At 38.5% G+C, this 23,925-nt stretch overlaps 1 protein-coding gene across 1 annotated transcript; it reads right to left on the bottom strand.

Moving 5' to 3' along the window:
* Positions 1 to 9,052: 9,052 nt before the first annotated feature.
* On the bottom strand, positions 9,053 to 15,057 carry SPINK14 (serine peptidase inhibitor Kazal type 14 (putative)). The gene is made up of 4 exons (XM_089336042.1): positions 12,904 to 15,057; positions 12,184 to 12,221; positions 10,239 to 10,375; positions 9,053 to 9,316 (listed from the first exon to the last, which is right to left on the bottom strand). The coding sequence occupies exons 1-4, from the start codon at positions 12,971 to 12,973 to the stop codon at positions 9,271 to 9,273; spliced, it is 291 nt and encodes a 96-aa protein (XP_089192168.1). The 5' UTR covers positions 12,974 to 15,057; the 3' UTR covers positions 9,053 to 9,270.
* Between the last annotated feature and the right edge of the window lie 8,868 nt (positions 15,058 to 23,925).

Raw genomic sequence — 23,925 nt, 5'->3', positions numbered from 1 at the left:
AGTCACAAGGGCATCAAAAAGTGCAGGTCAGACTTATGGATATATACAGCAGAATCTCAAAATTCAGGATCTCAAAGACATGTTTAAGTGCATGTTCACAGTAGCATTATTCACAGTAGCTAAAAGGTACACACATTTACAATGTGTACAGTGGCCCCAGGAGAGATGGAAGCCAGCTCTAAATAAGGCAGCACTTAAAACTCCTGCTAGTGTGCTGACTGTCCCTACCACCAGGAATCAGGACATTTGTTCACTCTCCAGAGATTGTAATGGGAAATGAACAAAGCTGAATTGCACATTTGCAATAATAATAATAATAATAAAACGGAAATTGTCCCAGCCCAGGTATATGTCTGGCTTTGCCTGTTCCCTTTGAAGTTTAATTACAGGCATCAAAAGAAGCCTCTTTATTGTTTGCTAAGACAATGCAATATGAAGGGAAAAGTTTGACAAAATCCTAAAAATCACCAGGAAGCAGTGCTTCTCAAGTTAGATGATTTAGTTCAAAAAATTCATTATTAAATATGTCTTAAACTTCAGGAATAAAAATCTTCTTTTTTTGTTTAAATATAAATTGGGGTAGACAATTGGCCTAATGGTTTCTTTAATGGTTTCTATCTTTCTTTTTTTTCAGACTTTTATTTTATTTATTTGGAAGAGTTACAGAGAGAGGTAGAGACAGAGAGAGGTCTTCCATCCACTGGTTCACTCCCCAGATGGCCGCAATGGCCGGAGCTGTGCCGATCCGAAGCCAGGAGCCAGGAGCTTCTTCCAGGTCTCCCATGTGGGTGCAAGGGCCCTAGGACCTGGGCCATCTTCTACTGCTTTCCCAGGCCATAGCAGACAGCTGGATGGGAAGTGGAGCATCCGGGACTAGAACTGGCACCCATAAGGGATGCCGGCGCTTCAGGCCAGGGCTTTAACCTGCTGTGCCGCGGTGCCAGCCCCAAGGAATAAAAATATTCTATAAAAATGTTTATTTCTAAGTTCAAAAATCTGATTATTTCTGCTATCCAACATCTCTTCAAAGCTTGTCAACTCTAGTCCGGCCAAGATGCCTCAGGGAAAATTAACTAGGACTGCCAAAAGCTCAAAGTGCCAAAAGTCTGAGCAACCTGGATTTTTTTGTTCCTGTACTTTTTATAGAATTATTTATTTATTTGAAATAGAAAGTGACATAAAGAAAAGGAGAGACAGAGCTAGAGATCTTTCATTCACTGGTTCCCCCCTAACTGCCTGCAGTAGGCTGGAACTGGGCCAGGCTGAAGCCAGGAGCCAGGCATTCCATCCAGGTCCACCATGTGACTGACAGGAAACCACGGACTGGGGCCGTCATCTGGTGCTTCTGTGATGCATTAGCAGGCAAGTGGACCAGAACTGTGGGGTAGCTGGGACTCAGGCCCTCTTACATGGGGATGTGGTGCCCTACGTGGTGGTTTAATCCACTGGGGCACAAAAACCATCTCTTTTCCTATATTTTTGCCAATTAATATTTTATGTCTAGAACACTTTTTGCTACCTCTGCCTATCTGAGTCAGCTTTTCTGGTCAACCTAAAAGAAAGCTTATTCTAAAATGTGGTCCACAGTGATCCAAGAAGGAATCAATCTCTTTATTCTAGCTTAAAATAAAACAAAATATTTCACTTTTCTAGGAATATAGCATATGACATATTATGATGATATAACTTAATTGTATAAGTTGCTTTTTTTTTTTTTTTTAAGATTTGCTTATCTGTTTGAAAGTCAGAATTACAGAAATTGGGGGGGAGAGAGAGAGAGAGAGAGAGAGATCTTCCATCTACTGTTTCACTCCCTAGATGACCACAAGGGCCAGAACTGGGCCAGGTCAAAGCCAGAAGCTTTTTCTAGATCTCCCCATGTGGATGCAGGAGCCCAAGCATTTGGACCATCTTCAACATTTTTCCCAGGTGAATTAGCAGGGAGCTGGATCAGAAGAGGAGCAGCCAGGACACAAATTGGTGCTCAGATGGAATGCTGGCATTTGCCTGCTCAGTTATTTATTCTTTGGAATAAATATTACACAGCCTTTAATGTTAGAGATTTACTTGACATATGCCAATATCCTTTCAAAGCACTAGAAAAAAAATATAGCAGCTAAATTACTATGTTAGGCAGAAAGACCAAGGCTTGTATGATTTAATTTCCAAACCTTGCATTATTTTATGTGCCTATGTTGCATACAGAGAACAACATGTGTGTCTGTCATGTTGCCTGAGTGTATGAGAAACCGAGTCCTATATTTATCAGATAGTACAATCAAATAACTCCTAATAACACTTAAGGCAGGTGATAAACAAACATTTCTGAGATGCTGTGTTTAATCACAAAGGCCCAAACAGGGAAGAAGTAAGGGAAATTAAGTAGTTACCAACTATTGGCTGAAACCAACAGAAGACTGTGAGCCTATCTTTGGTCTGGCCCACTCTCCATCACTGTAACTATCTGGGGACTGAACCGGCAGACGGTGATCTCTTGCTCTCTTTGATTCTCCTTCTCTCTCTGTAATGATGTCTTTCTTATAAATAAATAAATCTTTTTTAAAAAATACATTTTGTTTTTTTTTTTAAGTTATTCTTTAACTTGTCAAGGAAATCTACTCTATTTCTGGTTCATTATTACCATGAATGAATGTAAACCTCATGGAAACCACAAAGCAAAACCCTATAGTAGTTATAAAAGAAGAATCCATCATGAAAAGTACTCAAAGCACACCACCACAGAAAGCTATCAAACCACAAAGACAGACAGCAAGAAAAGAAGAAACAAAGAATCTACAAAATAACCAGAAGGCAAACTAGAAAAAGGCAGTAGCAAGTCCTTACATGGGAATAATTGCTTTGAATAATGGATAAAATTCTCAAAATAAAATATATAGAGAGAAGCTGAATGAATGAAAAACTAGGCCCAATAATGCTGGATAAGAACATATATAGACAGAAATATATATATATATATAAACATATATAGACAGAAACAATATATAGACATATATAGACATATATAGACAGAAACAATGAGGATAAGAGCATATATAGACAGAAAAAAATATTCAAGCAAATGACAAAGATATTCAAGCAAATGGAAACCAAAAGAAAACAGTGATTCCTATATCAGTCCTAGTAGTTGAGCTGCTATTTGGGACACTTGCATCCCAAATCAGGGTGCATGAGTTAGAGTGTTGGCTCTCTACTCTCAGTTTCAGCTTCCTGCTATGTGCACACTGGGAGGCAGCAGGTGATAGCTGGAGTAGTTCAGTCCCTGCTATCCACATGGGAGGACTGGATTGGATTTTTGCTTCTAGGTTTAGGCCTACCTCATTTCTCAGCTCTTGCAGGCTTTTGGGAAGTGAACAAATGGATAGAAGCATGCGTGCTCTCTCTCTCTCTGCCTTTCAAATAAAATATTTAAAAATTAATAATATCAATTTTCACATAAATAGGAGAAAAAAGTCCTTAGATTCATATGAAACTACAGTAGACCCTGAATACTTAAAGCAATCTTGAGAAAAATGAATAAAGTTGGAAGTATCATATTATGTGACTTCCAAATATATTATAATGCTATTGTAAGCAAAACAACCAGGTACTGGCATTAAAAACAGATACATTGACCAGTGGAATAGAATAGATTAGAACTAAGTACACACATATCCAGCCAACTCATTTTCAACAAAGGTTCCAAGAACACACAATGGGAAAAGGTCAGCCTCATCAATAAATGTGGGGAAAATTGAATGTTCACATGTATAAGAATGAAATTGAATGTAGACCATGGAGTCAAGAGCTGCAGGTCATAAATAAGAGTGTTAATTGTTAAATTAACAACAGGAGTCACTGTGCACTAATTTCCCATGAAGGACCTCTGTCCTCAAAGAATTGTATTATGAGACTTAATAGTAAAACTTGTTCTCAAAGATTTACTTCATTTTAGTGGATTAAGTGGAGGATATTCTTATGTCGCATAAGTTTTACATAAGACTAAGTGCCCAACTCCATTGCTTGTTCCCTTAGGTGTTTATTCAATTAATGATAAAACTTTTCCTCAAAAAAAGTATATTATTGCAATAAACAAAAGAAAAATAAGAAAGGTAGAAGAAGGAAGGGTGGGGTCACGGGAGGGAGGGAGGATGGGGTGGAAGTGTCATTATGTTCTTAAAACTGTATGCACAAGATACATGAAATTTGTTCCACTTATATAAATAAAAATTTAATAAAAAGAATAAAATTGGATCCTAATGTCACATCATATATAAAGTCAACTCAAAATAGATTAAGGACTTACAAAGAAAACTCCAAATATAAAAGTAGAAGAAAACATAAGGGAATGAGCCTTTTGACATTGGTCTGGGCAATGGCTTTTTTGGATATGACTCTGAAACCATGGAGGTAATAAAAGCAAAAATAAACAAATTGGATGGCATCAATTACAGAAGCATAACAAATGAGACAACTGACATACTGAAAAGAAAACCAACAGAATGTGAGAAAACATTTGTAAATCACGAATCCAATGAAAGAGTTAATGTACAAAATATGTAAGAAACACAAGTCAATAGCCAGAAAACAAATAACCCAATTTTTAAAATAGACAAGTGACATGAACAGACATTTCTCAAAAGAAGACATACAGATGGCCAATATGTTTATAAAAAGGTGATTAATTAATACCACCAATCATTAGAGAAATGCAATTTAAAATCACATGAGGCATTACCTCATCCCTGTTATGCTGGCTAGTATCAAAAAGATGAAAGAAAACAAGTGTTAGAGAAGGAAACATTTATATACTCTGAATGGTAATGTAAATTAGTATAGACATTATGTGAAATAATATGGAAGTTTCTCCAAAAACTAAAAACAGATCTACCACATTATTCTACAATCTGACTTCTGGAGATAAACCCAAAGGAAATGAAATGAGCAAGTCAAAGAAACATCTGCACTCCCACGTTCATTGCTACACCATTCACAGTAGCCAAGATGTGGAACCAACTCAAGAGTCTGTCAGTGTATGGGTGGATAAACAAATGTGGTACACAAACACAATGGAATACTATTCATCCCTGACAAAGAAGGAAATTCTGTCAATTTTGACAGCATGGAGGAACATAGAGGTCAGTATATTAAGTGAAATAAACCAGGCACAGAAAGGCAAACATTTACAGATGAAATCTGAACAGGTAAAACTGAGAGAACTATAGTACAGCATATGCTGGTTACCAGAGACTGAGGTTTCGAGATCAAAGGGTACATCATTTCAGTTAGACAGAAAATATAATTTTACGAGTTCTGTTGCATAGCAATATGACTATAATGTACAAATATCTGATATTTTATGACAGCTAAGAGAATAATTTCAAATATCTTATCATCAAAACTAAGTGAGGTGATACGTTAACTAACTTGACTTAAACATTCTGTACTTTATACATGTCTCAAAATATTATGTATATACTATTCTGATCTGTGTAAAATAATAGTAATAAAAATAACTAATTTTAAAGAAAATTAATAATATAAAAATAGTGAAGAGAATTAATGTAAGTTTGTCTTATTGTTTGAATGTTATCAAATAACAAGGAACCATTTTGTCTGCTTCCACAGGTCTATACCCAAATAATTTCTAATTTTTGTTTGGAAAATGTATGAAAGAGTCTACTGAGGTTTTTTTCCTTTGAATTGATAAAATTCCGGAGGGGGAGGCGCTGGGTAAAAGGAAACTAATCAGAAAAACACAATCTACACAGAATTAGTTTAACATTTAGTTCTTTAGTCAGTAACATTTCCTTAGTTAAAAATATTCCCAGCTCTACGATCCAATGTGACACCTAAAAAAGTAATAAGCCTGGCTATAAGTTCAGATGTTTCAGCTTCCTGGGAAGAATACTATCATGTTAAATGATGAAAAAACCTGCAGTTCCTAGAACATTAGTTACCTGCTAGTATATGAGACGTTAACCACATTTTTTAAGTTGTTAGTCTAAACAGCAATTCTTTATTGCCACCTTATGGTCAAATATGTCTATTACAAGTCCTGCTAGAGTTTACTATGGTTCAGTTTGCACATTGAGAGGGTCTGAATCAGATGAAATAAAGCATCCTATAAATCATATTAAGCTATTTATTTGTATTACTACTCACAAACGGTGGTGATTTTTTAACTCTTTTTTTTCAATGATTGTAAATGGTCAAAGAATTATGTTTGGGAATATATAATGGAGCCAAAGGTAACAGTTAAGATGATTATCAAAATAATCTATTAAGTCATAATAATGTGGGTTGCTTGTGGGTATAATTAATACTGAAGATGCTTTAAGGAATATATAGAAATTTTAAATTGAAATTGAGTTTGAGAAAGGACTTAGAGAACAATGACAATTAGTTTAATTACATCAAAACATATATAGGAGCATACTTAGAAGAAAAAAAATAGGACGTGTATTGGACATATTGACAGAAACTTTTCCTGAGCAAACGATATCAAGATGCCCAGTATCTGATATTATGAAAATGGGTATGGTCTCATGATATGAATATGTGAATTTTACATTGTAGGGGCAATAGGGGAAGGACAGAGGTGAGTGGGACTGTCAAGCACAGAATGTAGGATGGATGGGCAAGGAGAAGACAGAAATGACAAAAGCCTAGGGTTAATCAATAATTAGAGAGTAGAAAGTAAGGCCAACAAGATGAATTTCAAATCAGCTGCCAAGGAGGAGTAGGGGAAAGAATGGGAGAGAGAGAGAGAGAGAGAGAGAGAGAGAGAGAGAGAGAGAAGAAGAAGAAGAAGAAGAAGAAGAAGAAGAAGAAGAAGGAGGAGGAAAGGAGGGAAGGGGAGGGGAGGGGAGGGGAGAGGGAAACACAGTGACTATTAGAGTGAGGACCACAAAGTGGGAAGCTCCTTTTATGTGGGCAGCCATAAGCATTTTGTGAAAATTATATTTGGGGGTTTTACTGGAAAAAGACAATCTCATTTGGATACATGCTGGCTTTTTTGGAAGTGTCTCCTATCAAATGACAGAAAAATTCTTGTTTGTTTTTTTTTTTTTTTTTTTTTTTTTTTTTTTGCCAGGCAGAGTGGACAGTGAGAGAGAGAGAGAGAGAAAGGTCTTCCTTTACCGTTGGTTCACCCCGCAATGGCCGCTGCAGCGCTCTGCGCTGATCCGAAGCCAGGAGCCAGGTGCTTCTCCTGGTCTCCCATGCAGGTGCAGGGCCCAAGCACTCGGGCCATCCTCCACTGCCTTCCTGGGCCACAGTAGAGAGCTGGACTGGAAGAGGGGCAACCAGGACAGAATCCGGCACCCCAACCAGGACTAAAACCCGGGGTGCCGGCGCCGTAGGCGAAGGATTAGCCTAGTGAGCTGCGGTGCCGGCCAAGAAAAAATCTTGTTTTCAAATTGTTTTCTTACTCTTGTGTGTATCAAATTTAAGTAAGAACTTTATTATTCACTAAAATATTTCTAATACAGCAGAGCACAAGACTTGTCCTTTGAAATTCTCAGAAAAAATAAAACTTTGGCATTGTACCCTAGTCTACAATTTAGAAAAAATCTGAAGGAAAAATAGGTCCAATGGCATGATAAAGTCCACTTCTGCTTTCAGACAATATGGTGTAAGAGAAAACATATATACTTTCTTACTTGAAACTATGAAGAGTCAAACAAATATGTGAACAAAAATCACTAAATCATCAGGCATTAAAGAACATTGATAAAGAAGTGAGAGACAAATATGTTAAGCTTGTGGTTGGCCCTCATTTCCTCATTATGACAGAGTCTAGGAATAGGAAAAAGGAACTGATGCAGGACCCTGAGTTGAGTATGCACAGCTGAGGAGGAGAGGCCAAAATGGCCAGAGTTTTTACGCTCTAGCCTACGAGAACCAGAGAGAGGCTCATCAGGGCACTGACTGGTGTTTGAGTGTGAGGGGCCTCCCTGTCACCCAAGATTAGGTACATCAGAGCCCAGGTCCTATTCAAGTCTGGAAACTGTGCCTGTGTGAGATGAAAAAAATCTACTGGATGACATTAATGGTGGATTGATAAAAAAAGAAAAGAGTTATGAATGTGAAGTTAGAACAATAGCACTGGGATGCAATCCTCTCTGGAGTTTCTGGGGTTCCTGCATGGCCCAGGACTCGGAGGGATGGAAAGCGACATTTTGTAAGACTGAGACTATCTTGTCCCTGGGGCTGTTTGCTCCTCATATTCTAAAATGGATTGACCAAAGATGACTTCTTCCTTGTTCCCTGGAGCCACGCAGCCACAATGTAATCAACGGAGTCATTAAGAGCAAAGATCTAATAAAACATACACATATTCTGAGCACAGCCTCACATGGCAGAACAGACAGATGCTCCTTACCAGGCCAGCACAGAGCAAGCTACTGAGAAGAGAGCATGTTAGTACCTTTTCTTCTATCCTTCCTATTAATAGAGGTAAACAGATAATATAGACTTACATGTCAGTCAGATAATATATACATACATATATGGCCTACATTCATGTAACTCATATATTTGTTCATACAAAGGGGTATAATGAAGAGGAACATGTCCCAATAATGACCCTTTAAGTCCTAAAGGTTAAAATGTATCCAGACCTTTTCAGAAAAAGACCAGTGACCAATAGGGCACTCATGATACCAACAATGTAGACTTTCTTCTATGGAGCAAAGAAAGGCCACTGAACAAACAGGAAACTGTTGATCTAAGCTAGGCAGGTATAAATGCTTCGGCTGCAAGGCTGAGTCTAAATACGAGAATGCTTACTGAGGAGTTTGCAGAAGCTGAGCATCAGGAACTGGCCAGGTAGAGCACAATGTCCCACAGTTCCTACTGTTTTTTTAAATACCGAAGATGTGTAGGAGAAAGTTCTGTGATATTCTCTGGAAGACAACCTGGAAGTTTTGCATAGATTGCTTCACTGTTCACGCATTAGAGAGTCCACCTTTGACTCATGGCTCCAATGTTCAAATTGTTCTACTTCTGAGATTTTAGACACAGATCTCAGACACAAATCAAACCAGACTTTTAAAGAAGTTTATTTATTCGGGAGAATAGGAAAGTTACAAATCAATGAAGGGAGAGGTTCCATGGATGGAACCTTGAACTATTTGCTAAGATCAGTAAGGGACAGTTCTGTCACCAAGAAACACTAAGGAGGAGTAGAGGAGGGCCAAGGTACAATAGGAAGCTTTTCATGGAGAAGAAAAAATGGCAATTTCTTTCTCCTCATCCAAGTCCAGTCAGTTAGCATCGTCCATCATGGTAAAACTTAATCCTTCCATGAGATTTCCTAAATGAAGAGTTACAATAAACATTTCACTAAATAAGTGAAGGTCGCAGCAATACAAAATACCTTAAAATTATTCTAGCTAGCACCTTTATTTTATATTTGAGGAAACTAAGTTCCAGAGTATAAAGATAATTGACTAAAGAAGGAAGCCAGGTTACTAGATTTCCTATCTTGTTATCTTGCCACAATGTCAAAATACTATTGAAAATAGCATGGCCGAAATGACAGCCTTTTTGAAAATAATCCATTTATTTCAACTTGAATTTTTGATTTTTAAGGCACATCAGTCTTTGGCTATTCTGTCAATGCTCCCACATGTTGGCTATATTACTCACCAGTGAGGACGCCCTAGAGATTACACATTGTTTTCATTAGTCCTTGCACAAAATTACAGAATGGCAACGGTCTGATATCATGGGGAGTTTCTCTCCCTGTAAAATGCACTGGTACTTTGATACAAGGATCAAGGAGGAATTATTATGCTGTGTATTTTAGGGTCTAATCCCTGATTCCATGTCATGTGCATTCAGAAAACTAAACATTGACTCTTTGTAATCACCTAAACTTAGTTCAGAGTTTCAGATACATAACAGAGATAAGAGGTCTAAGAGAAGGCAAAACCACACTGTGTCTTAAATCGATGTTTTGGGTCTTAAGGGTATACTTGAGATCTCCAAGTAGATATCCATCAGCAGGCATATGAAAAAGTAAGACCCAAGGAACACCATGATGTGCAGTAAGTCTGCTTTGTATTCTAGTGGGCTTTCCATTTCCACATATTCTGAATGGTGCTAATTATAATCTGTGCATGGTAGAGCAAATTCCTGGCTTTCAAGCTGATACACTTGGTAAGAGCAATAGATCACAATTGTTATGGATAGACTTAGTCATGGTTCTCTTCTTTTTCCCCAGTAATACTCACAAGCTCTCAATACACAAAATACATGGATTTTCATAGGTGATAAAATTGGTTCCACAGATGGGTTGTTTTAAGCCTGGGCAAGGGTTCGCTGTTCCATTGTACCAACTCAAGTCTACTTTCTTATATGGACACTTCACCTGAAAGTTAAAAAGAATGATAGACTGATTAGGATATCCAGTGTGTGCTTAGTATACAGATTGGCATTTAGTCATTGCTCTAAAAATATTTGCAATATGAATAAATGAGATATAAATAGTTGAACCTGAGCAAGAATAGTTAGTATCCTTGTCTATAAATATAAATTCTCCCTCCTGCTTTGGAGTAGGATACACATTTGTCAGGTGAGCATCCTCACCTGCCTCACTAACTAACATCTACCTCATCCTCTTCCTTTCAGCACCCTAGTCATACAGCTTTTCTATGAGTGCATCACGTAGGTAAGGTCCTACTGCTCTCCACCCCGGAGGCTCCTTTTCACTCTTCGGATCCCAGCTTAGCTGTCCCCATGAAATGGAAGCCTTCACTTACCACACTGTTCATGTAGTATCTCTACCCTCAAAAAATATTATTTATCTTATTTGCCTATTTCTTTTATTTACAGCATTTACTACAAATCACAGTTGTTTCTTTCATAACAGAAGGAAATCTCTTTTCTTCAATACTGTATTTATAGCCAGTAGAGGTGATAAATATGGATTGATGAGAAAGGAGACCACCTCTTTAGAGAAAAATTCCAGAACTGAAACTGTGAGACAAGAGTGTTAATCCTGGACAAATTCTTCAGGTTCTTTTGCTGGAGCTGTAGACTCTGACAGGTGCTCCACTGAGCTGCTTTCAAGATAGCTTTTTCACCAGTCAACTCATTATGTATTATTTTAAAAATAATACATAAAATTGAACATTCACCAAGTAGACAAAGCTTAAATCACAAATAAAGTGAAGCAGTGCAGTGAAGCAAAACTCCATCAAAATAAAAAGAATAATCTTGCATCCATCCTTTCCCTTACTTATCAAACATTTATTGATCTCATAGTGCATGCAGTGCTTACAGGGTAGGTGGGCAGAAAAAAGGTGTCTGCATTTTGCTCTCATGTAAGTTGCCAACATAATTTCTGGCCCTGCTAAGAAATTTCTCTCTATTCTCATTTTCCTCCATCATAATCACATCTGAAGAGCTGCTTTCCTTATTCAAAATTCGCACAACTGTTTTCAGAACATCTCGGGCATTTTGGAGCAATCCCTCCAAGAAACTGCAACCTCCTGAAGAGCAGGAATTGTTGGAGTCTGTAGGCCCTTAAGAACCTTTCTTGCCCCGGCAGTTGTCAAGGCTCATAAATACTTGCCAGGCACTACAAAGCGTTCTCTGGTGTACCTAAGACCAAATTTCAGCATAGTTTCCAGGCTGAATCATCCTACTATTGACTCCTGTACCTGCAGTGCAGCTGTCACTTTCATGTGAACAGACTTTGAAGAACATAATGAATAACTTTGCTGCAGTGAGATTCCAAAATAATAATTCCAAAGAAATCTCATGTTAGAATCTTAGTCCTTATAGTTTTAATAATCTGTGATTACTGTAAAATGGACTATATATGTGTGACCTGGCCATTTTTCCATTCAATTATTGTTTATAGCCATTGTCAATATTCCCACTAAACTAGATTCTTTTTGCTTTTCACTTGTTAATCTAATTTTGTGAAGTATTAAGCCTTCTTAATGTGATGTAACTTTAATATATGTTCTCTCAAAAACTGAAAACAGAAAGAGAGAGGGGAAGAGGGTGGGAAGAAGTAGGGAGAGGGAGGTAGGGAAAGACAAAGGGAATATCATTATGTTCTTAGAATTGTATTTACAATCATATTGAATCTGTTAAAAATTAAAGAAAAATTTTTAAAAAGTAAAGAAAAAAAGAATATTCAATCTGGAAAATCTACTGGAAGATTACCTTAACTGTTCCACGTGGTGGCCACCAGTGTCGAGGTCCTGAAACCAAAAATAAATAAATAAATAAATAGAACATAAAAATTACTACAAAATATCCCTGATAAATCATAGCTTAATCCATTCATAGAATCAAAGTGTTCTAATGTATTTCCTAGGAAGTATTAACAGTTGGAAACATTTCTTTATACATGTATTTCTAGATGATTGAGAGTTGTAAGCCAACACATGAAAGAAATAGGGAATGATAGAACTTTGTGGTCTTTTGGTTCAAGCCCTGTATTGAACAGAGAGAGAACACTGTTAGGTAATACTCAGAAATTCAGGGTAGATATGTGAAAAGCCAAGACGACTTCTTCTTTAGTAGAGGGAATAAAATATAATGATCGGCTCAAACAGATGGCAGAGCATTTTCCGAAGTCCTGAAGTTCTGAGATGCACCCTGATGGAGGCACACACCATTACACTGACATCCCTGAAGCGTCCACGCTCCTTGCCCCATGCGCAGGTTTCAATCAGCGCGGAACAGATAGGAAAACTTACGCCTCTACTAACTGGCCTAGAGTCTTTTAGACAACCACATAATACCCTTCTAAATGCATACATAGATTTAATAATCAGTTATGATTCTTTTCAAAGAAATTCAAAACACCCTCTTTCAGATTGGATGTCAAAGCCCACAGATCAACTTTACATGCCTGCCAGGGCTATCCAAAAGTCTTACCAGAAGTGAACACCAAATGTGTCAGGATGAAGAATGAGAGTGAGCAGAATACTAGTAAGCATTTGGCCATTTTCCTCGGGTGCTTTTGAAATGATGCTCTGAGATATTTTCTCCAGGTATTTCCGTCTAATTCAATCAGCAACGTAGTAAATAATCAGGACATCAGACAGACAACGTTGAAATGGACAGCCACCTTCAGTCTGCCTGTTGGGTCTTCTGTGTACTGAATGTGGAAAGCCCAGTCCACCCTTCCACAAGAAGAAATGCTTGGGAGTAGCTAAACCTTGACTAACTACTTTAAAGATTAAAAGTATAGATACAAGTGAGAGATCTGTGAAGACTCAAAAGTAAATCAGTAGCTGTGCTTCCAGTGTACATCAAAAAATTCATGCACAACGGAATTAAAAAGTTTATTTTGGTGCAAAACTAATGAAATCCATGTGTAGTTTTTTATACTATGTATTTTACATTTATTTTTGAATACTCCATATGTGCATAATTGTATTATGTTACTGTAGAGTTATGTTAGATATCTTGAAAAGGCAACTCTTTACCTAAAGTTTCACTAAATTATTTTAACAACAGTTGGGCTACTAGAGGTTTCTAGACAACAAGAGAACCTCAACAGAGGAAACAGTACTTGCTCATGCCACAGAGATTGCCTCTTTGCTTTAAGGAAAGATTTCTGGTATTTCAGGCATGTTTGGCTATGCTTAAAATCTTCTGAATTTTATTGTTAGACTCCCTTGGGGGCAATTCTTAGAGAGCCTATGGGAAGAAAAATCATTCTGTGCTACCTTATGGAGTCCCCAAAGGTATTTTAATCCAGACACATTAAAGCGAGGAGTCAGTGATCAAATCCTTCCTCAGGATCACCTTCCCTTGTAGCAGCATGTGTGACCCGAAGAATGGCATCTGCATGCTCCAGGGCCTGGCCTAGGACCACATTTAACGTTCTGTGTTGCTAATATTGCACATGGGATCTGGTCTTCCTTATATCCTCTGGGCCTTGATCTTTACTCTGCAACATTATCAATAAGTAATTTACATGAGTTTTTGCAAATATGCTATGATGTGAATTGTGTTATTAGGGACATCATCCTGCCTCCAAAGTACTCCACTCTCCCAGAAGACTGTAAGTTTTGGTATGATGTCCAGAGCTGCCTACTCCTGAGACAATCTGGGCCACCATGTTTTTATTAAGCACAGCCCATTGTTTCCTTCCACTTCCCAGAGATTCCTCCAGCAACGGAGCAAGAACAGTGGAAGCCAAAGGCCAAAAGCACATACAAGTGGGCCAGAAACCCACTCACCCAACTCCCAGCCCACAGTTGCCCCATCTTAGAAAGAAAAGGAAGAAGAATGTAATGTGCTGTTTTGTATCTGTGCTTTAAGGATCCTGTGTTAGGACTTCAGAAGGGATGCAGTAGATAGGAGAGAGAAAGCATTGAAGCATTGTGTGCTGGACTGAACAGACCCTGAGACGCCAACTGTTCAGTTTAAGCCAAGGTCAAATCTCAGCAGGAGAAGACTTGGGAGGCGGGAACGGATCACTGAAGATGCCATCCCTTGGCAGGCAATCCAAGAGAGGCAATAATGTGAGGAAATACCACAGTCGAAAAGAGCACATATTCTACTGCATTAACTAATAATTTGGGTCAGAATGAAAAATATATGGAACCACCTAAGGTAGAATAGGAAGTGGCAATGATGGAGGAGATCCGTTAGTTCCCACAGGCCTTCTGCAGTCTGGGATTCTATTTGTCAGGAACTATGAGGAGCACTGGAAATCCAGCTGGGATAAAGGTGGGCAATATGCTTAAGCTCCTGGGGCTTAGTATCATGGTAGGGGAAAATCACTAAATAAATACTTTCTCATGGAAGGCAGATTTGAGGAAGCAACTTCCAATATTTGAATTTGTTGAATGCCATCTTCCACCATGATTCCTGTCCATAGAATTTCTTGAATGTCTTAGTGATCCTTGTGTTACTTTCTTTAGATCTTTCTTAACGCTTTCATTGGTAACATATTCTCTAGCCCTAAAACTTTGTCATATGTGTTTTCCACTTCTGACTTCCACTTGTGGAATTGGAAGACTAATAATCAGAACAACCCTCCAACCAGGAAAAACTTGCAAAATATCCAAGCTAGCAGAATGAAGGCTTTGGAATATTAACAAACCAGTAAAGAAATAGATAACTAAGATTTGTTGGAAGAATAAAGATGGGGAAAATAAGCACAATTTTCAGTCACGTTTGCCACAATGACATCTGCAGTTTTACACAGAAGTGATTTCCAAAAGGTAAACCAACTGTAATTTCTGAGACAAGCCTCAACTGAACATGATGTTAGCTTTTTAATACATTATTGTATTCAACTTGCTAAAAATATTTCTGGCAAATTTCAAAAAGAAATGACTGATCGATTGATTAAACTTTTAGCATTCTGGATTATTGTCCTTGTTACCTTGGATAATAATCAACTCTTTAAAAATCTAACTTCCTGGCTAGTCTTAAAACTCCTTGATGACATGAATTCTTTTTATCTATTTGTGTTGCCATTCCCCACATAACACTTCTCTTGACTTCTCGCGACCTATTTGTATTGCCAGAAAAACCACCCAAATCTCTCAAGCACAGTGAACAAGCTTGTAGCCAGTCAGTGCTAAACAAACCACTGTGCTCTCGATAGATGAATGTACAGAGGCTTTGTTCATGTTCAGATTGTCTACAAGAAAATTCATCTCTTTACCAAGGGAAAGTCTAACTCTGCATGTTAAACTCATGCTGTCAGTGATCTCTGTGGATCCCCAGAGCTGAGAACATTGAGAAAACTCTGCTCTCTCTTGTGGTGGTTCCGCATGCATCCTCATCTTTCCCAGCTGTCCTGAATTTTCCTGAGACCTTTTTAATCAGATCATAGTTTTAAATCTCTTGTCTCAGTATGATACCTTCTTTTACTTGTGTGCATAATTAACTGAGTCCTCTTCACATGGTGACACTCAGAGTATATGCACTATTATTGGTCTGATTTGATCTGTTTTGGATTCTTTTTGGATCTGTTCTGAATTCTGTTTGGATTCTTGCTTGTCTTATAAATGAGGAATTTCAAAGTCCTCATTTGTGTGCTAAAATTAGCAGGAGATTAAACTGCCCATGTTTGATCCCCATTTACTTAAAAAAGCCTGAGTGTGGGCCCGGGGCCCTGGCTCACTTGGCTAATCCTCCGCCTGCAGCATCGCTACCCCATATGAGCACAGGGTTCTAGTCCCGGTTGCTCCTCTTCCAGTCCAGCTCTCTGCTGTGGCCCGGGAAGGCAGTGGAGGATGACCCAAGTGCTTGGGCTCTGCACCCACATGGGAGACCAGGAAGAAGCACCTGGTTCCTGGCTTCGGATTGGCACAGTGCGCAGGCTGTAGCGGCCATTTTGGGGGGTGAACCAATGGAAGGAAGACCTTTCTCTCTGTCTCTCTCTCTCACTCTCTGTAACTCTACTTGTCAAAGAAATAAATAAAAAATCCTTAAAAAAAGAAAAAAAAGCCTGAGTCTTTTTAAAATTAGATGAGATGATCTGAATCTTCCCCACCAGTATATGGGCAATCACCAGCCCTCAACTTGCACAGAAACAGAGGATATATTTCAATGTGACGTATGATTTGGAAAAAATGACTCTAAATATTTTTCTTGTGGAAGAATCACATTCATAGAGACAGACCTGAGATCAGTTTCCTTCAGATAATTTTCCACTGAGGAGTCAGATCCAGATCCATATTTGTGGATGGCTCTTGCCTGCCATTCAGCCATCCTGGGGACTCTGCTCCTCTAAGTGGAATCTGCCAAAGCTCCAAAGAGACTCAGTACAACCCATAATTAGCCGAAAGAGAAAAAAAAGAATTGAACCAGAACTCTTCCTACAGGAGAAATCATATTTTTGAAGGAAGCCCTTGGAGACCTGAAATGAAGCATCTTACATTCTTAAATCAAGCAAGCCAAATGAGTACATGACATGAAAGGGGACAAATTAATCACTAAGCTTTCATATGATAGAAAAGAGGGATCCATTGAGGTAGTAAAAGTCAGTGTTAGGTACCAAGCAATCCAGAAAATTCTCTTTTAGCTGCCACTTAAAACATTAAGATGTCCATCAAGACTCTCATGTTCCTAAGGTCATTTTCTTCCTTTTATCATTTCTTTCTCTTTCTCTTTTCCTCTTTGTTTTCTTTCGTAAAATATTCTGATTATCAGTGAACTACCTTAATCTTAACCTTCATAGCAGTTTCCCTGGGACAAGTACCAAAGATAGCTTCTATTATGGGACAGGCTTTTTAAAGCACACGAATATTCTTATAAATGTATAGGGCAGCCGGCGCCGCGGCTCACTAGGCTAATCCTCCGCCTTGCGGCGCCGGCACACCGGGTTCTAGTCCCGGTCGGGGCGCCGGATTCTGTCCCGGTTGCCCCTCTTCCAGGCCAGCCCTCTGCTGTGGCCAGGGAGTGCAGTGGAGGATGGCCCAGGTGCTTGGGCCCTGCACCCCATGGGAGACCAGGAAAAAAGCACCTGGCTCCTGGCTCCTGCCATCGGATCAGCACGGTGCGCCGGCCGCAGCGCGCTGTCCGCGGCGGCCATTGGAGGGTGAACCAACGGCAAAAGGAAGACCTTTCTTTCTGTCTCTCTCTCTCACTGTCCACTCTGCCTGTCAAAAAAAAAAAAATGTATAGGGCATAACATACTGTGAAAATATTTTTAAGATTGCACTTAAGGAAAATAAAATATGCCCAAATCCATCTCTAGCACAAGGGAATACTGAATGTGAAAAATATTCAGAGAAGTTTAAAATACTATCCAAAGGTAAATGCTTACTCTCTCTCTCTGTTCTCCTTTTATAAGGAGGTTCTTTTTTGCAAACTTTACAGAAAGTCCAAAGGAGATGCAAGACAGTAACATGCCTAGCTTCTGAGGAACTACTCCAGTCCACTGTGAGCCACTGTAGCTACTTTTACAACTCCACTCAACATTAGCTGTGATTTCACTTGCATAAAGACCACACAGAGAAAGCTACATTCACCTCTGTCCCTTCTGCTGGATCACCACAGGAGAGTGGAGTGATATGCAGTAGAGAGAAGGAATGGGGAAACAAATATACTCAAAGATATTTTATGTAATGATCCTATGCAAATACAACAGCAACACTGTACTGGAGAACAAATACAATCATGGGTATAGTAAGAAGAAACCAACATTAAAATAACATTTATCAAGGACATCATTGTTATATTACACACAGATGAGTTGAAATAGAAAGTAGAGGCAATGAGGACAGTTCTTTAAGTACACAGGAAATGTTAACAGTTAACACTGACAGTACTTTGCTTCTGGAGTAGGAAGATATATCACAATATTCTACAATGGAATTTAACACGCATTTGCTTGTTGAATGGCTAAAATAAACTTATGAAATATGCAAATCATATCATTATTATTTCGCAGTTAGAGCAACAAACTCAGAAAGATTAAGCACACTCTATTTAGTCATGTCATTAACAGTAGGGAGACCTTATTCTCTAAAATCTTATATTTCTCTTCAAAAATTTTTCCATTTCATGACCAAAATGGATATTTATCAAGAAAGTGCTGATTTTAGAATACTGTCACATATATCATAAGACTTTAACCATGATACAAGGGTAATTCAAAATGCCTATGGTGGAATTCAAAGATAAGTTAGGTTGGTGCAAGAAATACTGAAATTTATTCATAGTTTTTGCATGATGCACATTATTCATATGCATGGATATAAAATATATTTATATCAACCTAAATTTATGTGTTGATTAATCTTACACCAAATTTTTGAAGTGCTTTTGTATTGCCACATTTCCCTGTACACATATCTACATAATTCTGTCTGTCTACATAATTAATTTCAAATTATTTTACTAGTTCTCCCACAGTCCAGTGATTTTCAGTCACTCAACACTTTCACCCACGTGACCTGACGTGGCCCTCACATTAGCTTTCTGGCAGATAATGTTAATATCTCCACCTTGCAAATGACAAAAAAGTGATGTTAGAGGATTCAAAGCAAAGTCCTCAGGGCACAGAGTTTTCATATCTCTGTATCTTTATTTCTAACTGTCACATAAAATTATACATATTTACAGGGTTCCTTGTGATATTTTATACATGTGTACTTTGTGTAATGTCCAATAAGACTAAACATATCTACTTCCTCAAACATTATTTATGGTGAAAACATTTAAAATCTGTTTTAACTTTTTAAAAGAAAAATATATAGCATATTATCTATAGTCACTTTATTGTGAATAGAACAGTATCTTCCTAAAATTTGCTTTTATTTATCAAAAACATAGATTAATAGAAAGTGAATTTTGTGCTTTTTGGCCGGCGCTGCAGCTCACTAGGCTAATCCTCCGCCTTGCGGCGCTGGCACACCGGGTTCTAGTCCCGGTCGGGGTGCCGGATTCTGTCCCGGTTGCCCCTCTTCCGGGCCAGCTCTCTGCTGTGGCCAGGGAAGTGCAGTGGAGGATGGCCCAAGTACTTGGGCCCTGCACCCCATGGGAGACCAGGATAAGTACCTGGCTCCTGCCATCGGATTAGCGTGGTGGACTGGCTGCAGCGCGCCAGCCATGGCGACCATTGGAGGGTGAACCAACGGCAAAAGGAAGACCTTTCTCTCTGTCTCTCTCTCTCTCACTGTCCACTCTGCCTGTCAAAAAAAAAAAAAAAAAAAAAAAAAAAGAAAGAAAAGAAAGTGAATGACAAAGAGAGAGATCTTCCATCCACTGGTTCATTCCTTACGTGTCTTCACCAGCCAAACTTAGCCAATGGGCCAGGCCAAAGCCAGCATCCAGGAAATTATATAAAAGCGTAACACCGGAAATCTATGTACAACTGACAAAGTCATTCTCTCTGTTTATCCTTCAGATATGAATGATTTTCCGTAACATATTGTTTAGAGACAAGTTTGATTTCAAAACTGGAACCAGAAAGGAATCTGTGTGTCAGGTTGGTATCAGGGATAGAACTGGATATCCTGTTTTGCTTCTTCCTAAGAGTGAACAGTGTGGGATATCAGCCATCACTGGTGAAGTCCACAGAGAGGAGTCATTCTTGATTTAACTGTGTAACACATGAGCCTAGCCTTGCTCAAAACTCTGCAAACCATAAGACAAAGAGCACAGTGTATTAGTTGGTTTGGGCTGCCATAACAAAGTACCACAACGAGGGTGAGTTACACAACAGAAATTTATTTTCTCACGCCTCAATCAATGTGCCAGGAAATTCATTTTATGGTGAGGGCTGTCTTCCCGGCTTGTAGACGGCTGCCATCTTTTCACTGTGTCCTTCCAAGAACTTTCCTCCATGCATGTGAGAGACCTCTGGTGTCCCTTTCTCATTTTCATGAAGGCATCCATGCTGTGAGATTAGGGCCTCACTATCGTAAGCTCCTTCAGCCTTCATTGCCTCCTTAATGGCAGTTTCCAAATATAGTCACATTGTGAGTTGGCATTTCAACTTCAGAATTTTGAGAGCACGCAATTCAGTACATGACACAGCTCACAGGGTCAAATTGCACCTTGTAAATCTTGCCATTTGCATTTCTCAGCTTCTAAAACATGTAAAGTATTCATCAACAACTTTTTTTTATCATTATATTATTTTCTTTTTAATATTTACTAGCATCACTACCATTAGGATAGAATGAGAAGCCTGGGTGGCTTAAGGGAACACAGCCGGAAAAGACTGGTCAAATAACAAGAAAGGACAACACAAAAATGCTTGTCCATTACTGAGCTGGTCTATATCAGGCCCATCACCTACTTTTGTAAATACAGGTTGACCATCCCTGATCCAAAATACTTGAGACCAGGGTGTTTTGTATTTCATATGTTTTCATATTTTGGAATAGTTACATATATGTATTGAGATATCTTGGATTTGGAACTCAAGTCAAAACATACAATTTATTTATATTTCATATACTTCTTATACACACAGCCTGAAGGTAGTTTTATAAATTATTTTTCTATTTATTTAAAAGTCAGGGAGACACACACACACAGAAAGAGCTCTCATCTGCTGATTTAGTTCCCAAAGGAGCGTAACAATGAGAGCTAGACCAGGCTGAAGGCAGGAGCCTGGAAGTCAATTTGGGTCTCTAATGGGGGTGGCAAGAACAGAGTTACTTGAAGTTTCACTATTGTCTCTCATGGCCTGTACTAGCAGGAAACTGGAGTGAGAAGTGAGAGCCAGAGGTCAAATCCAAGTACTCCAAAGAGACACAGGCATCTTAACAAGTGGCTTAACCAATAGGCTAAATAAATGCCCACCTCTTATGTAATATTTTTAATAATTCTGTGTGTGAAATAAAGTTTCACAGTGTTGGATTTTCCATTTGTAGTGTCATATTGATGCTCAAAAACTATCAGATTTTGGAGAATTTAGGATTTCAGATTATGGATTAAGAATGCTGAATTTGTAGAATTTTATTAGAACAAAGTTAGGTGGATTTATTTACATAATATAAATCCATTTATTTGCATTTATTCACACAATGGCAGCACTGAATACTTGTGAGAGAGATGCTGTCTTCCACAAAGCCTAAAATATTTACTATCTGGCTGTTTTCAGGAAAAGGTTGCCAATCCATAGTCTATATAAGTGCTCTTCTGGGGGCGTTCCTGAATTCTTGAGGGAGTGAGAAAGGCTTAAGCAAAGTCTTTTATATGAGAAACTATGGAGTTTGAAAGGCATGTATCTCTGAAGATCCACACTTTGCAAATGGAGCCTGAGGAAGAGTTGTAGAGAAATGCATTAAGTCTGTACTTCTGGCCAGGAAGGGATGACAGAAAAAAATTCTTGCTTTCCCTAGTTCCAACTCACAATCCACGTGCCTCTTCATGGTTTAGGATTGTAGGGCTGGTTTGTGAAGCCTCGGTTAAACGACTTGCTTTAACTTGCCTCCAGTCAGAACAAAACTGAAGAAGTAACACAAAGAGTAGTTGACTTGACATTCAATGTAGCCATTTTGTTGTGACATTTTTGGCACAGATGGTATTTATATACCTTGACACAGTCTGTGTATCTAAAAAGAAACCAACTTTCAACTTTTTTTTAATGGCAATTAATGTGTTCCACATATTCCCACTCTTATGTCCCATCTTCCCACTCTTATGTCCCATCCTCGAGGCTCACTTCATCTTCAGTTTTATTTATCCAGGTCCCTATCCCCTTTGTGACCTCTGAACCACTCACTCTTACCCCTGAAGTCCTTGGGGTTTCTCCATCTGTATGTCTCATCCCATTCTAGATTACCATGTCCTTCACTCTATCCCTAAGCCCACTCCTTTCCTGATAATCAGAGTGATTTTCAAGAATTGGTTATAACTTAAGGGTGGAGTAAAATTTTTGTAAATATTATGTAATAATGATATTGAAAGAAATTAAAACATGCTTTGTTTAGAATTCAATAAAATGTAAAAATGAGAATAACAAAATAACTACTTCTTTTAAAAAAAGCCTATGTCTTACTCATGAAAATGTAGTTTCTGGATTTTCTAGTTTACTGGAAAGAGATACAATCTCACATACCATAGAATCTCAAAACTCATCCCACAACCCAAAATTGCAGAAGAAAAAAATTCAACAAAATTTTCTAAATTTTCCTGAAATGAATCTATATTTTTCAAGCTTAAAAAATGATTTATAATTCTTCTTTCTTTTTCCTTAATAACATAGAAAGAATACAGCATACAGACTGATTCTCTTTCAGTCCCAAAGGACAAAGATAAAAAAAAATTTCTACTGTAACAAGCCTAATGCAGACTTTTTGGGAAAAAAAAAGATAGAAGGAAAATGTCAAATTAACTTTCCGAATCTAACCAGGTCAATCACAATTGGCACATTTTTTCTGCAGCTGAGAGAATGCCTTAGACCATAAAGTATTCTCCACACGTTTTCTCAGGACAGAGTTGCATTGTCTAACATGGTAACCATTATCTACAGGAAGCTTTTGAGTACTCAGTATATGACTGGTTCAAGCTGAGATGTACTAAAAGTGTAAAATACACACCAGTATCAAATACTTAGTAAGCAGGAAGGTATACATTGATTATATTATTAACTTTGATGTATTAGACTATTTAAAATTAATATTACCTATTTCTGAAGCTGATAGAAAATGTAAATTGTGTACATGGCTCACAGTACATTTCTTTTAGGGAGTCCATTGTAAAGCCTTGCACATGTTGGTAACTCATTTCCCTATTCTTTCCCAGATTATAGGTACAAGGCCCTTATATTGGGAAATTATCCAGAGGCAACATGATCATTTATGAGAGATTACTGACTTGTGTCATTGGATGGGGCCTATATAAATGGGACAGTAATGCTATTCATGGAAATATAATATTGGCCGGCGCCGCGGCTCACTAGGCTAATCCTCCGCCTACAGCACCAGCACCCCAGGTTCTAGTCCCAGTTGGGGCACCGGATTCTGTCCCGGTTGCTCCTCTTCCAGTCCAGCTCTCTGCTGTGGCCCGGGAAGGCAGTGGAGGATGGCCCAAGTGCTTGGGTCCTGCACCCTCATGGGAGACCAGGAGGAAGCACCTGACTCCTGGCTTCGGATCGGCACAGTGCGCTGGCTGTAGCGGCCATTTGGGGGGTGAACCAAAGGAAGGAAGACCTTTCTATCTCTCTCACTAACTCTTCCTGTTAAAAAAAAAAAAAAGAAATATAATAACAAGATGGGGCAGTGGTGGGTGATAGACAGCTACAGAGAGGCTTATTCATAGCTGGTTTAGCTTTATCTGGCTGTTGGCTGCCTGGGCATTATGCAGCTGTTGGCTGCCTGAGAGCTTTTTGCAGTATCTCTTTTATAGACACTTTTCCTAATTAGGATAGAAAGTTGAATATGAAAAAAGTTAACATCCTCTATCCACCCATGGGCTTAGTAAGCCAAAACGTAGAGTTTATTCAGTGTCAGTAAAAAATATATTCCT

The sequence above is a fragment of the Oryctolagus cuniculus genome, chromosome 6, assembly GCF_051225735.1.
Source record: "Oryctolagus cuniculus isolate XC-2025 breed Fujian yellow rabbit chromosome 6, ASM5122573v1, whole genome shotgun sequence".
Taxonomy (NCBI): Eukaryota; Metazoa; Chordata; class Mammalia; order Lagomorpha; family Leporidae; genus Oryctolagus; species Oryctolagus cuniculus.
The sequence above is the reverse complement of the archived record's forward strand: the minus strand, read 5'-3'. Positions and strand labels throughout refer to the sequence as shown.